The 16974-nt window shown below is 47.8% G+C and overlaps 1 protein-coding gene across 5 annotated transcripts in view; it reads left to right on the top strand.

Moving 5' to 3' along the window:
- Nucleotides 1–16057, top strand: part of gpat2 (glycerol-3-phosphate acyltransferase 2, mitochondrial) — a 28701-nt gene extending 12644 nt beyond the window's left edge. For all 5 annotated transcript variants that reach the window (XM_088624591.1, XM_088624589.1, XM_088624590.1 and 2 more), the window contains 15 exons: nucleotides 131–264; nucleotides 1222–1321; nucleotides 1707–1919; nucleotides 2415–2525; nucleotides 2788–2867; nucleotides 4431–4549; nucleotides 6699–6769; nucleotides 8605–8872; nucleotides 9464–9606; nucleotides 9890–9967; nucleotides 10171–10296; nucleotides 10854–10974; nucleotides 11720–11788; nucleotides 12510–12565; nucleotides 14619–16057. In XM_088624591.1, the coding sequence (XP_088480717.1) occupies nucleotides 131–264; nucleotides 1222–1321; nucleotides 1707–1919; nucleotides 2415–2525; nucleotides 2788–2867; nucleotides 4431–4549; nucleotides 6699–6769; nucleotides 8605–8872; nucleotides 9464–9606; nucleotides 9890–9967; nucleotides 10171–10296; nucleotides 10854–10974; nucleotides 11720–11788; nucleotides 12510–12565; nucleotides 14619–14735 (1806 nt within the window). In that variant the 3' untranslated portion in view covers nucleotides 14736–16057. The remainder of the gene's footprint in view (nucleotides 1–130; nucleotides 265–1221; nucleotides 1322–1706; nucleotides 1920–2414; nucleotides 2526–2787; nucleotides 2868–4430; nucleotides 4550–6698; nucleotides 6770–8604; nucleotides 8873–9463; nucleotides 9607–9889; nucleotides 9968–10170; nucleotides 10297–10853; nucleotides 10975–11719; nucleotides 11789–12509; nucleotides 12566–14618) is intronic.
- Nucleotides 16058–16974: the final 917 nt, after the last annotated feature.

The raw sequence follows: 16974 nt of genomic DNA, 5'->3' as shown, positions 1-16974 counted from the left end.
TCTCTTGTCCCCTCATTTACACTCAGTTGTCGCCTTATAAGGAGGGTACCAGCTGATTTAGACTCCCTCAGCTAGGACCGTAGGAGTACTGAGCACGACTCAGTGCTCGGATAAAGAAGTCTTTTCACAGGGCCCACCTCTAGTGCTGGTCTCAGTCCACCGCTCAAGCCTGGACTATATATTCATACCGTTGGTCCTGTTCTGCCATGGCCTGAGAGTCCCGTATACTATCTGTGAGGAGAGCTTGGAAAGCACCTGGCTCAGGTATTGTATCAGTGCTGGCGCAGGTATAGTACTTTACTGTACGTCACCTGGCTGAGGTGTTGTATCGGTGCTGGCGCGGGATAGTGATATAGTGTACATCACTTAGGTCAGGTATTATCTCAGTGCTTTCTTGGGTGTAGTACTATGCTGTACGTCACCTGGCTCAGGTATTGTGTCAGTGCTGCCTTGGGTATAGTACTTCACTTGCCACGGACTGTGTGTTGCCCCTGTCTTAGATGCTGTACTTGCCTCAAATATTGTACCTCTCTTGTCTTGCGTTTGATGTACTCTACTTCAGCAGACTCGGAACTATAGTGTACCTGTGTCACCTCTATTGTCCTTCTCAGAAATTGTACCAAAACCTTTGTAGCTGTTGCAGTACTCTATACCCCAGCCCTATATACTGTCACAAGTACTGCACAAGAGTGTCGTTGTCTGTATCATTTGTCTCAGATTTTCTGACCTTTTTCAATACTGTGCCACCCCATTCCACCTCTGTCTGTGCTGTAATTCATCTCTTACACCTGTCTCGGGTACTGGACCGCACTTCACAGCACCCTGCTCTCTAGTCTCCTGAACTGTTCCGATCTCAGGTATTGTCACACCTGTCTCAGTTGATATCCTCTTTGTTAACCGTCTTGACTGCTGTACCTGTGCATACTATGTCTTAAGCTGACTCGGGTGCTGTCTCCCCTGGTGTGTCAGGTGTGCTCTCTCCCCGGTCAGCTTTACATTTAATTTGTACGGATGAGAGAGTAATAGATATTCTCTTAATTGTGTTATTCCTATTAATTCAGATTCTCTGATATCAGGTTATCAGATTATCAGATATGATACTACTTCAGTTTATAGTACTGCAATAGCTGTCTACAGTAAACCCAGTGTTAATGGAAGAGCCATTGAAGTCAACCGTAATGCGAAGTGTTACCTACAGCTTCCTGTCCCCTCTCCCTGCAGGGCAGTTCTTCAGAAACTGGGTGTGATCCTCCCTCCCCACCAGCCGGTCGGCACTGAGGGATCTGTGACTGACAGCCTGTGCAGAGAGATCATGGCCTCCGTAAGTCCTGGGCTCAGAGCCACATGGAGACAGGTTACGTACTCAGAAGCAGAAGGCCGAAGCAAGGCTGGGACGATAGTTCCGGTTTAAGACGGAGAGCCCTATTGTAACAAAACTGCTATGCTATCCTACGGCATTTGTTAAAATACAAATTGTAAAAAGTATCTTTCTAATATGATGGGGGGGGGGGAGTGTTATTGATGTTGAATGTGATTTAAAATGCCTTTTACAATGCAGTAGTTGGCAAGCTCAAGGACTAAAAACCCGTACAGTCAACTCAGCGGGGCAGTCGGAGCCTTGTGATCCGTGCACAGAGCAGAGGGCCCTGTAGAAGCAGAGAAGCTCTATTGCGTCTCCTCTCCTCTCTCTCCCCCCCCCCTCCCAGTACGTCAGTGAGCTGCTGCAGGAGGGCGAGAGTGTGCTGATCTTCCTGGAGGACCCGAGCCCCACGTCGCGCCGCCCCTCGCCCCCCAGCGCGCTGCACGTGGCCCAGGTCCACCAGGCCGTGCGGTCCGGCGCCGTGCCCGATGTCATGCTGGTGCCCGTGGGCGTTGCCTACGACTGCGTGGGTCAGGAAACTGGCACCTCCAGCGTGCAGGTACTGGGGCGACACAGATGAGCTGGTCCCCCGCCGAAACACCATGTTTTTATTTGTATTACTACAGGGGACCCCTATTATCTGCGGGTCCTGGGGGCCAAGGGTCTTAGCCTGTGAGGTCTGGGAAAAAACAGGGTATCGCAGAATAGACTAGACTGAATGAAATGAGAGGGAGTAGGTGTGAAATCAGTGGGGAATGGATGGTAGCAGTTTAAACGTTACTGCAGTGTACATTAGTGCAGCGTGAAGTCTGTTATTATTACGGAACAAGTAATAGGTTTATTCCATGCTGAAAAGAGAAGAAAGAAAACACGTTTCGGCTGTGGAGCCTTCTTCAGGTGTAAGAAACATGGGTGGGGGTTGAGACGGGTCACTTTGTCTGTCTGTCCCCAGGCTGGCTAGGGTCAGGGTCGTGCTGTGCTGGGCCCTGCTTCTGTGTCAGGGAGCAGGTGGGGCTGTATGTGTGTGGCGGTCACTGTTTCTGTCTGTCTCCAGGCCGCCCAGGGTCAGGGTGTGAGGGCCTTGCTGCGCTGGGCCCTGGCCTCTCTGTGGCGGAGCAGGTGGGGTTGTGTCCGTCTCCATTTTGCCCAGCCTTTCTCTTTAAAGGTAACCTCCCCATCTTCTCCTGTGTCTGTTCATCTCCCTCTGCCTCTGTTTCTCCCTTTGTCTTCCCTCTTATTTCCGTGTCGATTTCTCCTCCTGTTTTTATTAATCTCTGCCTCTCTCTCTGTCTCTCTGCTTTGTCCTCATGTGTATCTCTCTATGTCTCTCTCTCGGTCTCTTGCTGTTTACCTCTGTCTCCTTGTGGTTGCTGATGTCTGTATACCACTATAGCCCAGTGCTATGTGAACACTTCCTTCCCCTACAGGAAATGGAGGAGAGTGGGAGACACAGGGTGGGTGGGCGCCCCTTAGAGGACATCCTGCTACCAGTGGTGCTGAACAGGAGGTGAGAGAACTGGGAGGAGGGCACAGCGTGTGTGTGGTACCTGCTACGAGCTGCCTGACTTCAGTTCTTTTAATAATAATAATAGTAATAATAATTGCTTACACTTATATAGCGCTTTTCTGGACAATCCACTCAAAGTACTTTACAGGTAATGGGGACTCCCCTCCACCACCACCAATGTGCAATTGGTGTAAAGAGGGTGTATAGTGTGTGCGCAGGTCACCTTATCTCCTGCGAACAAGGTGGGGGGGCTACATGTTATCGGCTTTTAAAGTGAAAAACTTTTTAATTCAAGAAACCTTTTTAATGTGAACAAATTGTATTCTTGCTCATGCGTGACTAGATTCTGTGTCACTCGATGTTGTTACAAGCAGCTCACGCTCACCTTGTGAGATGCAGTGGTTTTAAAAACCATGCGTACTTCTTCACAAGACGAGCTCTGAAAGAGTTTTCAGCTCCATTACTCCTCCGGTCTGTCTGCATGCCGGCTGCACTGGGACAGGTATCAGTCTAAGACCTGAGGCGACAGGTCGATGCTCACAGGCTCCAGGACGCTTTTGGAGTTCTCCTTGATGGGTCCAAAACGAGGCCCCTGAGGAACGATGCACAGGAGCCCTTGTGTTACTCCTGCCCCTGCAGGCTTATTTGAAGGGGGTGGTGAATGTCACAGGGGTAATGTTTATATCCTGTGCACCACTGCTAATTCTGTGAGATGCAGACAAATGTGTGCTTGAATAGTCAGATTACTGACAGAGAGAGGTACAGTAGACTTCCGAATAGTGTGTTCCTGAGAAGATGCGCGATCGAAGGTAAATTTTCCCATTGCAAATAATAGAAAAGTGAGAGGGATGTCTCCCTTAGGGCTAATGGTTAGCTATCTTCTAAGATACTAATTAGGGTTCTGGGCTCGTATTGGGTTAGGGTTAGGGTTAGGGTTAGGGTTAGGGCCACATTGGTGGCAGCACTCATAAATATTATTACAGGTGAATGGAAAATTTGGCAGAATACAATTCAAATGGTAAATTTTGTTTCCTGCCTTAAAAAATGCATTGCTCTTCTCAGGACTGATTCCAGTGTAGCAATTGCGTGCATTCCTGAGCTCAGAGGAATACCTTGACAAGCTGAAACTGAGTGTCTTTTATCTTTGACTACAAGGGCTCCCACTGCACAAACTTTATTAAAGACTGATTTACATTTTGGTGGAGCATTGATGAAGGTGGTAGCAACTTCACTAGCACCAAAAATGAAACACAGACTAGTGAAAATGGCAGGAAAGTGCACTAGAACAAGTTGGGAACAAACTGCTTCATTCTGTTGTTTGAGCTAATAGCCTGCCACCTTTCCAGAACCAGAAACTAGATGAATGAGATCCTCAAATCACATTTTGCTACGGTTATAGAAACTAAGCATTCTAATGGTCTCCTCACTTTTGTAACCTGTCTTATGTTATTAATCAAAAATCCAAACTTGATTAATAGTTTGTGAGTGATGCTTGGTGTGTAGGCAGTGTGCATGATAATATACAAGGGATTTACAGTGTCTCCCTAATCCCTCTCTTTCCAGGTTAACCTGTGTGGTTGAGGAGCTGTATCTTTCCTGGGTCCTGCCCCCTGCCTACTGTCCAGACCTGTCAGAGCCTCAGCGCCATCAAGTGATCAGCCTCACCACACACCTGCTGCACTGTGAGCTAACCCTCTCTCAGTTCAATTCAAGTGAATTGGCATGACCAATGAGTAAAATCAGTGTTGCCAAAGCAAAACAAATACAATTAACACAAAACAAAAATCTACAGACATTTACAATAAAGACACATCATAATATTTACATATATTGTAGACATATGGGGCATTATTGGGTGACAGGCTCATTGTTCCTCAGGCTGTGACGGGAGATCATATACTGGGCTGCCAGTTCAACTGATATCCCTCCTCCCTCTCCCAGTAGGATCGGGAGTTGTTGTGATTCTGGCAGGTGTGGGAATTCTTTCTTTCTCTCTCAGCACCACCCTCTCTCTCCTCCTCTCTGCTTATCTTTCACATTAATAAGAAAGCTCACTAGCAAGAGGCGGCCATCTAACTTGTTTAGTAGCTCAAGGTGTTTTATTGGCAGGACCAATTGATTACAGTCTTGCCAAAGCAGTAACAATTAGTAAACATTTACAGACATTCAGGACTATGGCCCATTATTATTGTTGTTTGAGAGGCTCCCTCTTGTTTCCTCCAGCTGTGATACTGATCTGCAGCTCTTTTGAGCTTCCTGTCCTCCCCCAGGATTGATACTGTTCTGAATCTGGCAGGCCTGGGAATTCTGGGATTAGATTTGTTATTTTAGGGAAGGAAGTTTGTCTAATCCTGGAATATTTTTTCACAGTGCAGCAGAAAGCACATCTCTGTCCTCTCTGGGTACCCAGGTCTGTCTGTGCCCAGTTTCTATGGCCAGGCTGTGGTCACTGAGCCTGTCCTCTCTGGGTATCCAGGTCTGCCTGTGTCCAGTTTCTATGGCCAGGCTGTGGTCACTGGGCCTGTCCTCTCTGGTATCCAGGTCTGCCTGTGTCCAGTTCCTATGGCCAGGCTGTGGTCACTGAGCCTGTCCTCTCTGCGGATCCAGATCTGCCATTTTCTTTGTGTGTGTGTATTCCACCAGTGATGCAGTGTTGCTTAAAGAAAAGTAACAAGTAATCATATATTTCAAGATTGCTTCTTTTAAAAGACAAACAGCTCAGGTTTTCATTGTTATACAACATTTACAGGTCACGGAACTTAGTTGGAAGTCCTGACAGGTGATGCCCGTGTTGAATGTTATGATGTTATTAAGTTGTCAGATGATTATTTTCTGCATGGTGTGCCTATATTCTTTTATTAGATACATTAAATTCTCATTTTATATCCTTTTCATGGGTGAGGAGGGGGAGAGTCCTAGAATAATAATTTAGTTACTAACAACGACTCAAGTTCAGTGAATAAAAACATTTAATTTATTTGAGGTGTAACACAAAAAAAGTTTTTTTTTTCCATTGATGCAAAGGAAAACATTGCAGAGCCTGCCCCTTGAATGTGGCCGAGACCGAGCTATTTTAGTGGTAGGCAGCTCACGCCTGCCCGGTGTCCAACTCGATTGTGCAATCTCGACCCACTGCTCCCTTTCTCCCCTTCCAAGCCCAGATTCAGGGCTCACAGGACTTCTAGGTTACTACAGGCTATAAATGGCTAAACAAGCAGCAGCATTTAATACAATACATCCTAGATCAAAAGCATCAAGTGGGCTGTAGGCAGCCTTGTTGTCTTACTGTTGCCACAGGATAATCAGATAAATTCAGCTGACGCTCGAAATGACATATTCGGGCTGTAAATCAGGGTCTATGAAACTATTCCTTAATAGTTTATGGCCTGAAATGTGTGCTTTTGTGTACAAAAGATGAAAGAAGTGCTTATATATTATAGGCCACTATTCACATGTGGCTCTCTAAGAGGTGAGCTCTGCCCAGAGTCCACCTCGATTCTGCACTCTCTTGTGATTGCTCACTGAAAGGGTTCAAAGTCTGGCCTTCCTCCTCTTTGAAGGCCAGATTCATGGTTCATGAAAGTTTTCAAGTTCTGCCGGGCTGCGAAAAGTTAAATATTTAATTGACTGGTCTTGTTGATGCAGAATGATAAACCAGCGCTTGCCTGTCTAGGGCGCAGTGTCTGAGCTGAGAGCAGTCAGTCTGGTTAACACCAGGCACAGCAGCCCAGGCGACCAAAAGTACTGTGTGTCTCATGGATGCCGGTATGTTTGGAAAATGGAAAAGCGATTGACTGGCCGAGTAAGAATTTGACCGATTTCTGTCCTCAGCGGCGTCTTCCTGCATAGCTGTGATGTCCACCTCCCTCCTCTCCTGTCTCCTGCTTCACAAGCATTGCAAGGTACAGTCAGCCCTGCAGCCTCACACTCCTGCATGCAGTTTCCAGTGGTGTCCCCTGGGTTGACTTTGTCAGTGTGTTGGGGGATTCTGAATACTTGGATCGCACTGTTTGCAAGTGCTGTTATAAAGACCGTCACACAAAGTGTGCAAACCTCCCAGTACTACAGTATGTTGTATATATCACACAAAGAGCAGCAGTCACTTAGATCAGATACGTTTCCACCGACAGAAACAAAGTAGAGCTCTAAGAAAGCTTTCTTGAGTTTATTCAGGTCGAAAGCACTTCGGGGGGAAGGACTTTCTAAAACGCTACTGGATTGACTTTCAGAACATAACATACAGTACATACGGAGCACTGCAGGGGACAATGCATACAATGGCAGGGCTAAGATGAAAGGAGCACACTGTGGGTTTCAAGCAAGGCTATAGAAGATCGATAAACATGCTCTATACATTCTCTCAGTGTTTCAAGCAAGGCTTTAGAAGATCAATAAACGTGCTCTATACATTATCTCAGTGTTTCAAGCAAGGCTATAGAAGATCGATAAACGTGCTCTATACATTCTCTCGGTCTTTTCTCTTCAGTACTAAAAAGGTTCAGTTTTTTCAGCCTGTCAGTGTAAGAAAAAATAAGAACAATATGGCTTAGTATTACATGCAGGTTTATGGAACATACTCTGTAACTAAATTAGAGTATCATCTGCATATTAAAAGGAATCTAATTTATATTCAATCTGGATTTAGAAAAGGTAGCCCTTAACTAACTTGATGAATGTTATGCCAGCAGGCAGCACATCAATTTCATATGGCAGGGTTAGATTTTTAGAAGACGTATGATAAAGATCCAGATTTGTTTTTGTTTTAAATTGAAGGGCGCAGGCATCTATGGAAATGTGTGTATGTGAGATGAGATCTGGTCAATGGATAGAGTGCAGATAAAGGATTCTCAAAAGCTCCAACAGGGATTATGTAATTATTGGAGTCCCACAGGGGTCTGTACTGGGACCAATGTTCTTCCTCATTTAGATCAATGATCTACATTCTGGTATAGTTAGTAAAATAGAAAGAGCAAAGGAGATTCAAAGGCCTATAGACACTGCAGTGTTTCATGCAGGGGGCAAAACTACTAAAGATCAAGATGGTAAAAAACAAGAAAACTGTGATGAAGACTTGGGCGTTTATGTTGACCCATCATTCTTCCAAATTTTGGGAAGCAACAAGAAAGCAAATGCTATTAGATAGTTGAATGTGTGGAATTTAATTGAAGGGATATGATGTTAAAATTGTGCAATTCACTAGAAAGACCTCAACTAGAATGTTGTGTGCAGTTTGGTCACCACATTACAGCACTGATCTAGAATCCCAGAAAGAGAAGAGCAACCAAAGGGAATGCCCTATGCTTATTGGCTGGAGGAACTGAACCTTTTTAGTCTTAGACATATAGTACAAGACTTCAAATGGATCCAGCACAAGTATTCATATTCCTCAAAGGCAGTGAGTACATCAACCCAGCTGACTTTTTCAGAGGCAACACTGAAACACCCACGAGTGGAAACTTAGGAGTGCATTTAAAAATACATTTTTGTTTATGCAACAGCAAGCTACTCAGCTGTTTTGTTGAATCTGATACCCTGACTCTCGTTTATATCCGCTCTTGTGTTTTGATGGTATTGTAATAGATTGAGAGTGTTCCAGTCGGGGGGTATTACAGAGCTCTTCGCTGTCTTGAGAGTCCATGGGAAGACCTTTGTTACCAGTCTCTAACATCTCGTATTTCCTTTGGCTTAATTGGTGGATCCCTCCCACCCCGTCACTCATGTCCCCCTCCTCCCGCAGGGTGTGCGCCTCTCCCAGCTGTGCAGGGATTTCTCCTGGCTGCTCGAGGAGGTCCTGTTTCGGAATTGGGACGTAGGATTTGGGGGTTCCCTGGAGGAGGTGCTGTGCCATGCCCTGTCACTCCTGCGGGACAGCCTGATCGTGGGGTACCCCCCCTCCCAGAGGAAGGACCCCCTCCTCGCTCCCCGTCCCTGCCCCCAGGCCGTAATGACACTTTCCCGCCACAGTGAGGCGCTGTGCAGTGTCTTCCGCCTAGAGGCAGTGGGAGGTAAGGCAAGGCTCACTTTCCCTTTTTTTGATTTGGAGTCCCCAGTCTTATTTGTTAAGTGCACCCCCAGAATTTCCAGCTGTAAATCAGCTCAGCATTACTGCTCACCCAGGAGGAATGAGGGCTTGGCACCTTTTCCTCTCCGTATTCATGTTTGAGCTCTCTGGGGTGAGCCCCTACAGCTCTTACAGCAGAACTGGCATCCAGCCTGACATGGCACTGCTGGATAACGCTGGCACCCTCTGTTGTCCAACAAGCTCTCAGGATCACTTGCCCTGTGGCATGACCCTGCTGGAAGATGGCTCATAGCTGGTTAGTGTCGTAGCCCATACCTGAACCTGAGACATGTGGACCTCAGGTCCCAGCCTAAGCTCTGAGCTGGTGTCTCTGTCTGTTCTTTTACCCTCCGTCTCCCTTTCTCTCTGTTAATGTTTTCCTCTCTGTTTTATCTTTCTTTCTTTCTGTCCGTCTCCCCCTACTGTCTGCGATTGTCTGTTCACATGACCTGTTCAGTAATGTCGGTCTGTCTAGCTCTTCGGTGATGCCTACCTGCACAGCCTTTTGGTTATACCTGTCTGTCCGTCTGTCCAGCCTGTGCTGTGAGTTCCATGCTGTCGGAGGCGGTGCTGTGTGCCAATGAGAGTGAGATGGAGTTTGACGTTTCACTGTGCCAGGAAGAGCTGACTGAGAGGGCCCTGCAGCTCTGCCACCTGCTGTCCGACATCATCCTACCCGTGAGTCACCTTGGATCACCCTGACGTGCTGACAGGGACTGACGCAGTGACGCCCTGACGCGGTCTGTCTCGCACACTGCCGCAGTGAAGCAGTAATGCACTGATGCATTGACACGATGGCGCACTGATGTACCAACACCATTGGTCTAGTGTTCTGTTTCACGTTAACAATTAAATATCCCAGGGGCAATTTACTCCCGTTCCCTGTTCTGTGATCTCCAGTAATTCACAGACCAGAAGAGCTGGTTAATTCTATCTGCTTGCCTATCATCTCTCTCCTCAGCCATGCCAATCTGCACAGAGTTTCGCTATGGACGCAGTGGACAGCCTAGTGCACTGTGGGATTCTTGTCATGGAAGAGGTAAGGTGGTCTCTGTGACTGATGGACAGACCAATGCACAGATCTCGGGGTGCCCCTTCCTAGAGACGCCGAGATGGAACCTGATGGGGGAAGCTCATGCTGGGTGTAGTGTAGACCCACAGACAGACAGAAATCCACAGTGTGGAGATAAGGCATATACACTGATGGCCAGCATGACTCACTGCCTCTTTCTGCGTGTCCAGTCGTCCAGAGATCGGCCGGTGTGTGACCTGTGGCAGCAGCGTGACGCACTGCGCTGGAAATCGGTGGACGAGATGGAGTACAGCGACTCGGACTGTGAGGACATGTCCAGTCCCCGCTGCTACAAGGTACTGACATCGACTCAGGCTTCCATACCTGACCAGCACACGCTCAGTCAGAGAGAACCGCACCGAAACGCCTGATCAGCATGCGTTCAGTCAGAGTGAACCGCTAACACACCTGACCAGCATGCGTTGAGTCGGAGAGAACCGCACCCATACGCCTGACCAGCACACGCTCAGTCAGAGAGAACCGCACCGAAACGCCTGATCAGCACGCGTTCAGAGAGAACCGCTAACACACCTGACCAGCACGCGTTGAGTCAGAGAGAACCGCACCGACAAGCCTGACCAGCATGCGTTCAGTCAGAGAGAACGGCTCTGATGCCTTTTTGATATATTAGAAGTAATACTCTGTCTCGGCATAATAGACTTTCAGAAAAAGTGAAGTGCACTGATACCGTGATGATATGTGTGCGCTCAAAGCCGAATGCCTTGATCCCCGACTGTCACACGTTCTCTCAGCGGAACCAGTTGAGGAAGCAAGTAATGGACGGACTTCGAGTATTTTCTGTTCTCTTATGAATCTGTATCGATGTCAGTCTGTCTCCCTGTCTCTCCCCCAGCTCAGCCAACCCAGCCAGTGTCCAGAGCTGCTGTTTTTCCTGTGCAGGTTGCTGAGTGCCCAGCTGAGGGCGCTGTGCTGGGCCACTGAGGCCCTGCCCCTGCTGCACCTCCCACTCCCAGGTTAGCCCACACACAGCTGCACACGTGGAAGAGCTCTCCATGTCACAATGAACGTCTTTAGAGCACACAAATACCCGAGCACAAAGAGGAGCATGCACAAACACTGCAGTTTCTGCTACAGTTCAGACATTGTGTGGGGAAATGCTATGTAAGTATAAAGCACTGGTTACAGAGATGGCTGGAAAAGATTCTAGAGAGCAGCATCCTGCAGGACATGTTCTGTATACAGTGTCACTTAGTCATGAGATTGTAAAAACCTAAAGCAGTTTTTGATCAGTACAAAAATGAATTATTCCAGTCAGTGTAAGTACAGGCTGCTGTGATCCCGCACTGCTTGTGTTTACAAAATGACCTGCTGTAATGGGTCATATGTAATTACCCATTTAAGTGGTAATATTTTAGTAGTGTTTAGACATTGGTCATTGATCATTTTTGGGTGGTCTGTAAAATCCCTGCTGTGCTGGAGTCACCCAGAAGCAGAATATTTTTGTATCGGGAGTATTTGGGAAAAAGTTGAAGCAAACACTCATATGAAAGGTAGGGCCCCATATATTGACCTTCCCCCTCCACTAGGATGCTTGGAAGTGCAGTGTGTTGTTGTTGGTCGGGGTGGGGGTGGGGATTTTAGCACATTTAGGGGGATCAGTTGACCCCCCGCGCCCCTCCCTGGTTTAGTGCAGTGCCAGTGTTGGCGAGTTGTGGTTCCCTGTGGCCAGTTCTGTAACTGGGGTGTGTGCTCTTCCAGAAGCCCAGTGTATCGAGCAGCTGCACGCAGTCCTGTGCGACAGAGCCCAGACGGCGAGGGAGTACTATGGTAACAACACCGGCGCCGCTGCGATTGCAGCCTTTTGACCCCATCAGTTCGCAGCGTTCTGTGAATGGCGATTGCGTTTTAGCCTCTGGCCTGCCAAGCAAAATTTGCTCCGGCATTGCTGAATAGTCACCGTGAAGGTAAAAAATGAACACTGGCCCATGTGAGACTGGATAGAGTTGCAGGAAATCTGAGTTTCACTTTTGATCTGGAAACTGAAAGCGTGAGAAGCTCTGATCACCTTGCAGAAGCACTGTTGTCAATTGCAGAAAAACTCAGCCCAAGTCGTATAGACCCACAGATCAATCCAGATCAGTAAATCCTGTAAAGAACGTCAGTGTAGCTTAGGTGTAACTTTGGCACATTCGCTCGGCACACCTGTAAAGTCGCTCATTGGAGACTTCATATTAACACTCTGGACGTGCTGTTAGTGGACTGTGACCCAGGAGCGATGGCACAAAGCTGGCTGAGTGGTGCCAGGGCTTGGTGGGTGAGACCCAGCCTTCCACCACTGATGGTGCCCCCTAAAGGCAGTCCAGCACCGGTGAACCTGTGCTTGTAGTTCCCTCGGTGCTCTCCTGGGGTCCTCTGGTGTACGGACGAGAGCTGTCTTTACTGCTGCACCTCTGTGGGTGGGAACAGTAAGTCCACAAATGGACAAAAGATCATCGAGTGAAGCCCTTTGCGAATTCTAATTGGATTGTTTTTCCTCTCTTGTGCTCAGAAAGTGCCTCTCTGGAACTGACTGCAGCTGCAATCCATACCTTCACCGACCTGGGCGTGAGTAACACAGTCTCTCGCTCTCTGTGTGTGTCTCTGACCTGGGCGTCAGGAACGCTCTCTTGCTCTGTCTGCTGTGTGTGTGTCTGACCTGGGCGTCAGGAACGCTCTCTTGCTCTGTCTGCTGTGTGTGTGTCCGACCTGGGCGTCAGGAACGCTCTCTCGCTCTGTCTGCTTGTGTGTCTCTGACCTGGGCGTCAGGAACGCTCTCTCGCTCTGTCTGCGTGTGTGTCTCTGACCTGGGCGTCAGTGACGCTCTCTTGCTCTGTCTGCGTGTGTGTCTGACCTGGGTGTCAGGAACGCTCTCTCGCTCTCTCTGTGTGTGTCTCTGACCTGGGCGTCAGTGACGCTCTCTCGCTCTGTCTGCGTGTGTCTCTGACCTGGGCGTCAGTGACGCTCTCTCGCTCTGTCTGCGTGTGTGTCTGACCTGGGCGTCAGTGACGCTCTCTCACTCTGTCTGCGTGTGTGTGTCTGACCTGGGCATCAGTGACGCTCTCTCGCTCTGTCTGCGTGTGTGTGTCTGACCTGGGCGTCAGGAACGCTCTCTCGCTCTGTCTGCGTGTGTGTCTGACCTGGGCGTCAGGAACGCTCTCTCGCTCTGTCCGTGTGTGTGTCTGACCTGGGCGTCAGTGACGCTCTCTCGCTCTGTCCGCGTGTGTGTCTGACCTGGGCGTCAGTGACGCTCTCTCGCTCTGTCTCCGTGTGTGTCTCTGACCTGGGCGTCAGTGACGCTCTCTCGCTCTGTCTGCGTGTGTCTCTGACCTGGGCGTCAGGGACGCTCTCTCGCTCTGTCTGCGTGTGTGTGTCTGACCTGGGCGTCAGGGACGCTCTCTCGCTCTGTCTGCGTGTGTGTCTCTGACCTGGGTGTCAGGAACGCTCTCTCGCTCTGTCTGTGTGTGTGTCTGACCTGGGCTTCAGTGACGCTCTCTCGCTCTGTCCGCGTGTGTGTCTGACCTGGGCGTCAGGAACGCTCTCTCGCTCTGTCTGTGTGTGTGTCTGACCTGGGCGTCAGTGACGCTCTCTCGCTCTGTCCGCGTGTGTGTCTGACCTGGGCGTCAGTGACGCTCTCTTGCTCTGTCTGCTGTGTGTGTGTCTGACCTGGGCGTCAGGAACGCTCTCTTGCTCTGTCTGCTGTGTGTGTGTCTGACCTGGGCGTCAGGAACGCTCTCTCGCTCTGTCTGCGTGTGTGTCTGACCTGGGCGTCAGTGACGCTCTCTCGCTCTGTCTGCGTGTGTGTCTCTGACCTCTTCTGGTCTCGACTGATTCAGACTTGCAAAAGGAATTAAGGTAAATACTGGCCGGGGCTCTTGTAAAGGTTTAAACTTTTAAAACCTTTTAGAGGCTTTATTTTCAATAAATTTCAGCGGATTGAGCCTTAAGAGCTGGGTTTTCAGGTCATGTGTCTAGAGGCTAATTGGCACTGGAGAAACTCCACCCTTCCGACCTGCATTCCTCTCACTCTTTCAATTTCCAGATTGAAAAAACCCCACCGCTGCCTTTTAAATTAAAATCATGTTTTGCTCAGTAATCTGAGGTCAAAAGAACTTTACTTTTCACATTTTTTCAAAAAAAGCACTTTTTTCAGATGGGTGAGCTTCTTTTATTAACTTTGCTGCGATTTTAATTAACTCTCGAGACTGCAAATAGCTTTTCTTGTCTCCAGTTTTCTTCAGCACAATTATATTTCATTTTGGCAAGAGCATTGTTTCAATTTATACATGCAGTTCTGTCTTGCAGCAAAATTGAATATCAACACAACTTCTATTCTCCTTCCCCTCGTCTTTGAGCTGTCGTCTTTATTCTGCTGGGATTTGGTTTGGAACGCTGCTGTAGCAGAGTAGTAAAGTTCACAAAGTGTCACAGGTCAGACCGACAATCTGTAAGCTAAAGAGAGGAGGATCCAGCTCTCCGTGTGTTTAAGTTCCCCTGCTAAGCAAATAGTAGCTGGTAGTTTCTTACATAAAGTGAAGATGTTCACTGTAGAGCAAAGCTATATTTTTTTTGGGGGGGCATGTTTTCGATGTGACGGTATTTAATTGAAATCTTTTTACAGGTCCTGTGTGTGGAGTCTGGGAAGGGTTTGGGACTCCGTACAGAATTCCAGCAGAAGAAGAATAGGGAGATGCTCCACAGCTTCATCAGCCAGTTCCTCTTCAGCTACCCGCAGTGAGGCCTCTGAATCCCTAGGGGGCAGCCTTACCTGTTTCTGATGCCTGTGAGCGCCTGCTGTTCTTTCCGGTTGCTCAGACTGGGTTGCTGCTCCGCCCAGATCCAGGTTTAAGACCCGTTCAAACACGGGAAGGTCCCTGTAGGTCACAGCGAACAGCTGTACTACAGCGTTTCCAGAGTGAGTGAAGATGTGTTTAATTCGGGGGGGGTTTGTTCCTATATGATTATTTTTAATTGGAATATTCTTCCCATTAACATCCCATCACGTCCCATCCATGCTGGAAGCAGTTGTCCGAGAGGCTCTCGGAGCAGTTCCACAGGTGACGAGGGCAGTGTCCGTGGCAGGAGACACTTGAACGTCGTCCTGTTCGGCCTGTGTGTGCAGCACGTGCAGGGCCTGCAGCAGACAGCCCGGCTCAGTAAGGTTTGACTGAGGGACTCTGAAGGAATAACTGACAGTGACGACGGCAGACAGGATGTTGTTCACTATAGGAAAGCGACTCCCCAGTTCAGGTTCTCGCGTTTAGTTTAGATTTAAGATTCTTCGGATCTTCCGGTATTTGTCCTCTGGCATCGTTAACGTCCAGGAAAATGTTTACACAAAAGCTTCAAAGAAGCCTCACTCTGGTTGTTGTTTTTTTCTTGCCATGATTCTTGTTGGGCTTTGAATATTGAGAATGTTTACAATTATAAAATGTAATTGCAATATCAGTGACTTAGTATGGGACTGTCTCTCCCAAATCCAAGACTCGTCGTAGCTAAATCCTCAGGGTACGCCGGTCCCATTTTGGCCGGCGATGGTTACTGCTCAGTGATGCACAGACACGCTCGTTAATTCATCTCATTCGAGCCAGCTCGTTAATTCATTAGCTTGCTGGAACACGCGCACATGTGCTCTTTAATTTGAGAATTAACACACGCACAGAAACACTTGATGCACTCGTGGTCTGTGAGGAGTACGTATGCCTTGTGCTTGATCTTCATTTGGGGAAGTGAATTTTCACCCTCAGTCCTGTGTATAAACAGACAGTGTAGGTTTGAAGTGCATGACCTACAGCTAATGTGTATTGTTGATAACTTTTTGAGGGAGTTTTCCTGACCTTTTTATTTTGCATTTTGTTCCTTTGTTCTTGAACCTGCTTGCTGAAGGGAAATGGCATGCACATTTCTGTATTGAGAAGTACTCTCGTTTTGAGAGGTTTAAAGATAGTTTGTGGACAAGTGTGTATTAGTGGGCCCATATAATGGTTTTGATTTTCAGTTGTGTTCATACGATTCACTGTTATTTCAATAAAGGACTCTACTTGCATGATAAACTCAAAACTTCCACCCATGTGTGTCCAGAGTGCTAATCCAGAGGTTCACACGCTGACGAACACAGGGCCCACACACTCAGGTATGGGTATATACATCAGACAACTAGAGATACAGTCGTTTCCAAACATGAAGTGGGATATTACCATCTGTGAGAACGTGCATGGGGCCGTTGAGATTCTGACATTTTCTTCATAGGATAGCCCTATTTTCTTTAGGGAAAACAGTGCAGCGCACAAAAATAAAGGATCTCTCCTGCTGTGACTCTCCGTGCAGTCAGTCCCATTCAAAGAGAGTGGTGTTCTCCAGGATTATGTGTGGAAACCTGAGAGAGCATACTTGAGCCTGTAGCATTAGGTGATTTCATGGGACACTTGTGTTTACAAAGCTCAGCTTTAATGGATTAAATCTGTGGGGGGGTACAACTCCAGTCCTGGAGGTTTTCCTTCCACCTGAGCCCTTAATCACCTAAATGATAACTCATTACCTGCTTAATTGAACAAGATTAAGCTTTTTTTTCGTTCTGTAAAATCTGGAGTTTTATAGAGACTTGTCACTCCTGCTGAACAGCAACCCTTGAGGATCAAAATTAGGCTCCCCTGGATCAATGGATTGATGGCCAACCTGGTGCTGGAGAAGCAGAGTCCATGTCTTATCGTCCACTCTTAAATCATATGGTTGTAAAGACCAGAAACACCTGTGTTGATCACTGGGAGAAGGCAGCTGGAGTGCTTGAGGGGTTAGACGGTGTTGTTTTCATTTCAGATGGTATCTATCCAAGTCCCCTTCTTCAGCGATTGGAATCATTCCAAGCATTTAAAAATGGATGATTGAATAAAGGCTATTTTTAAATTTCCGGCTGGACTGTGGCTCTGCTGTACCAGGGCTGACCAAGACTGGATACTGCTGATTGAATGCAAGACTAA

The sequence above is a fragment of the Lepisosteus platostomus genome, chromosome 3 (genome assembly GCF_059453375.1).
Source record: "Lepisosteus platostomus isolate fLepPlt1 chromosome 3, fLepPlt1.hap1, whole genome shotgun sequence".
Taxonomy (NCBI): Eukaryota; Metazoa; Chordata; class Actinopteri; order Semionotiformes; family Lepisosteidae; genus Lepisosteus; species Lepisosteus platostomus.
This window is presented reverse-complemented; position numbering and strand designations above follow the sequence as displayed.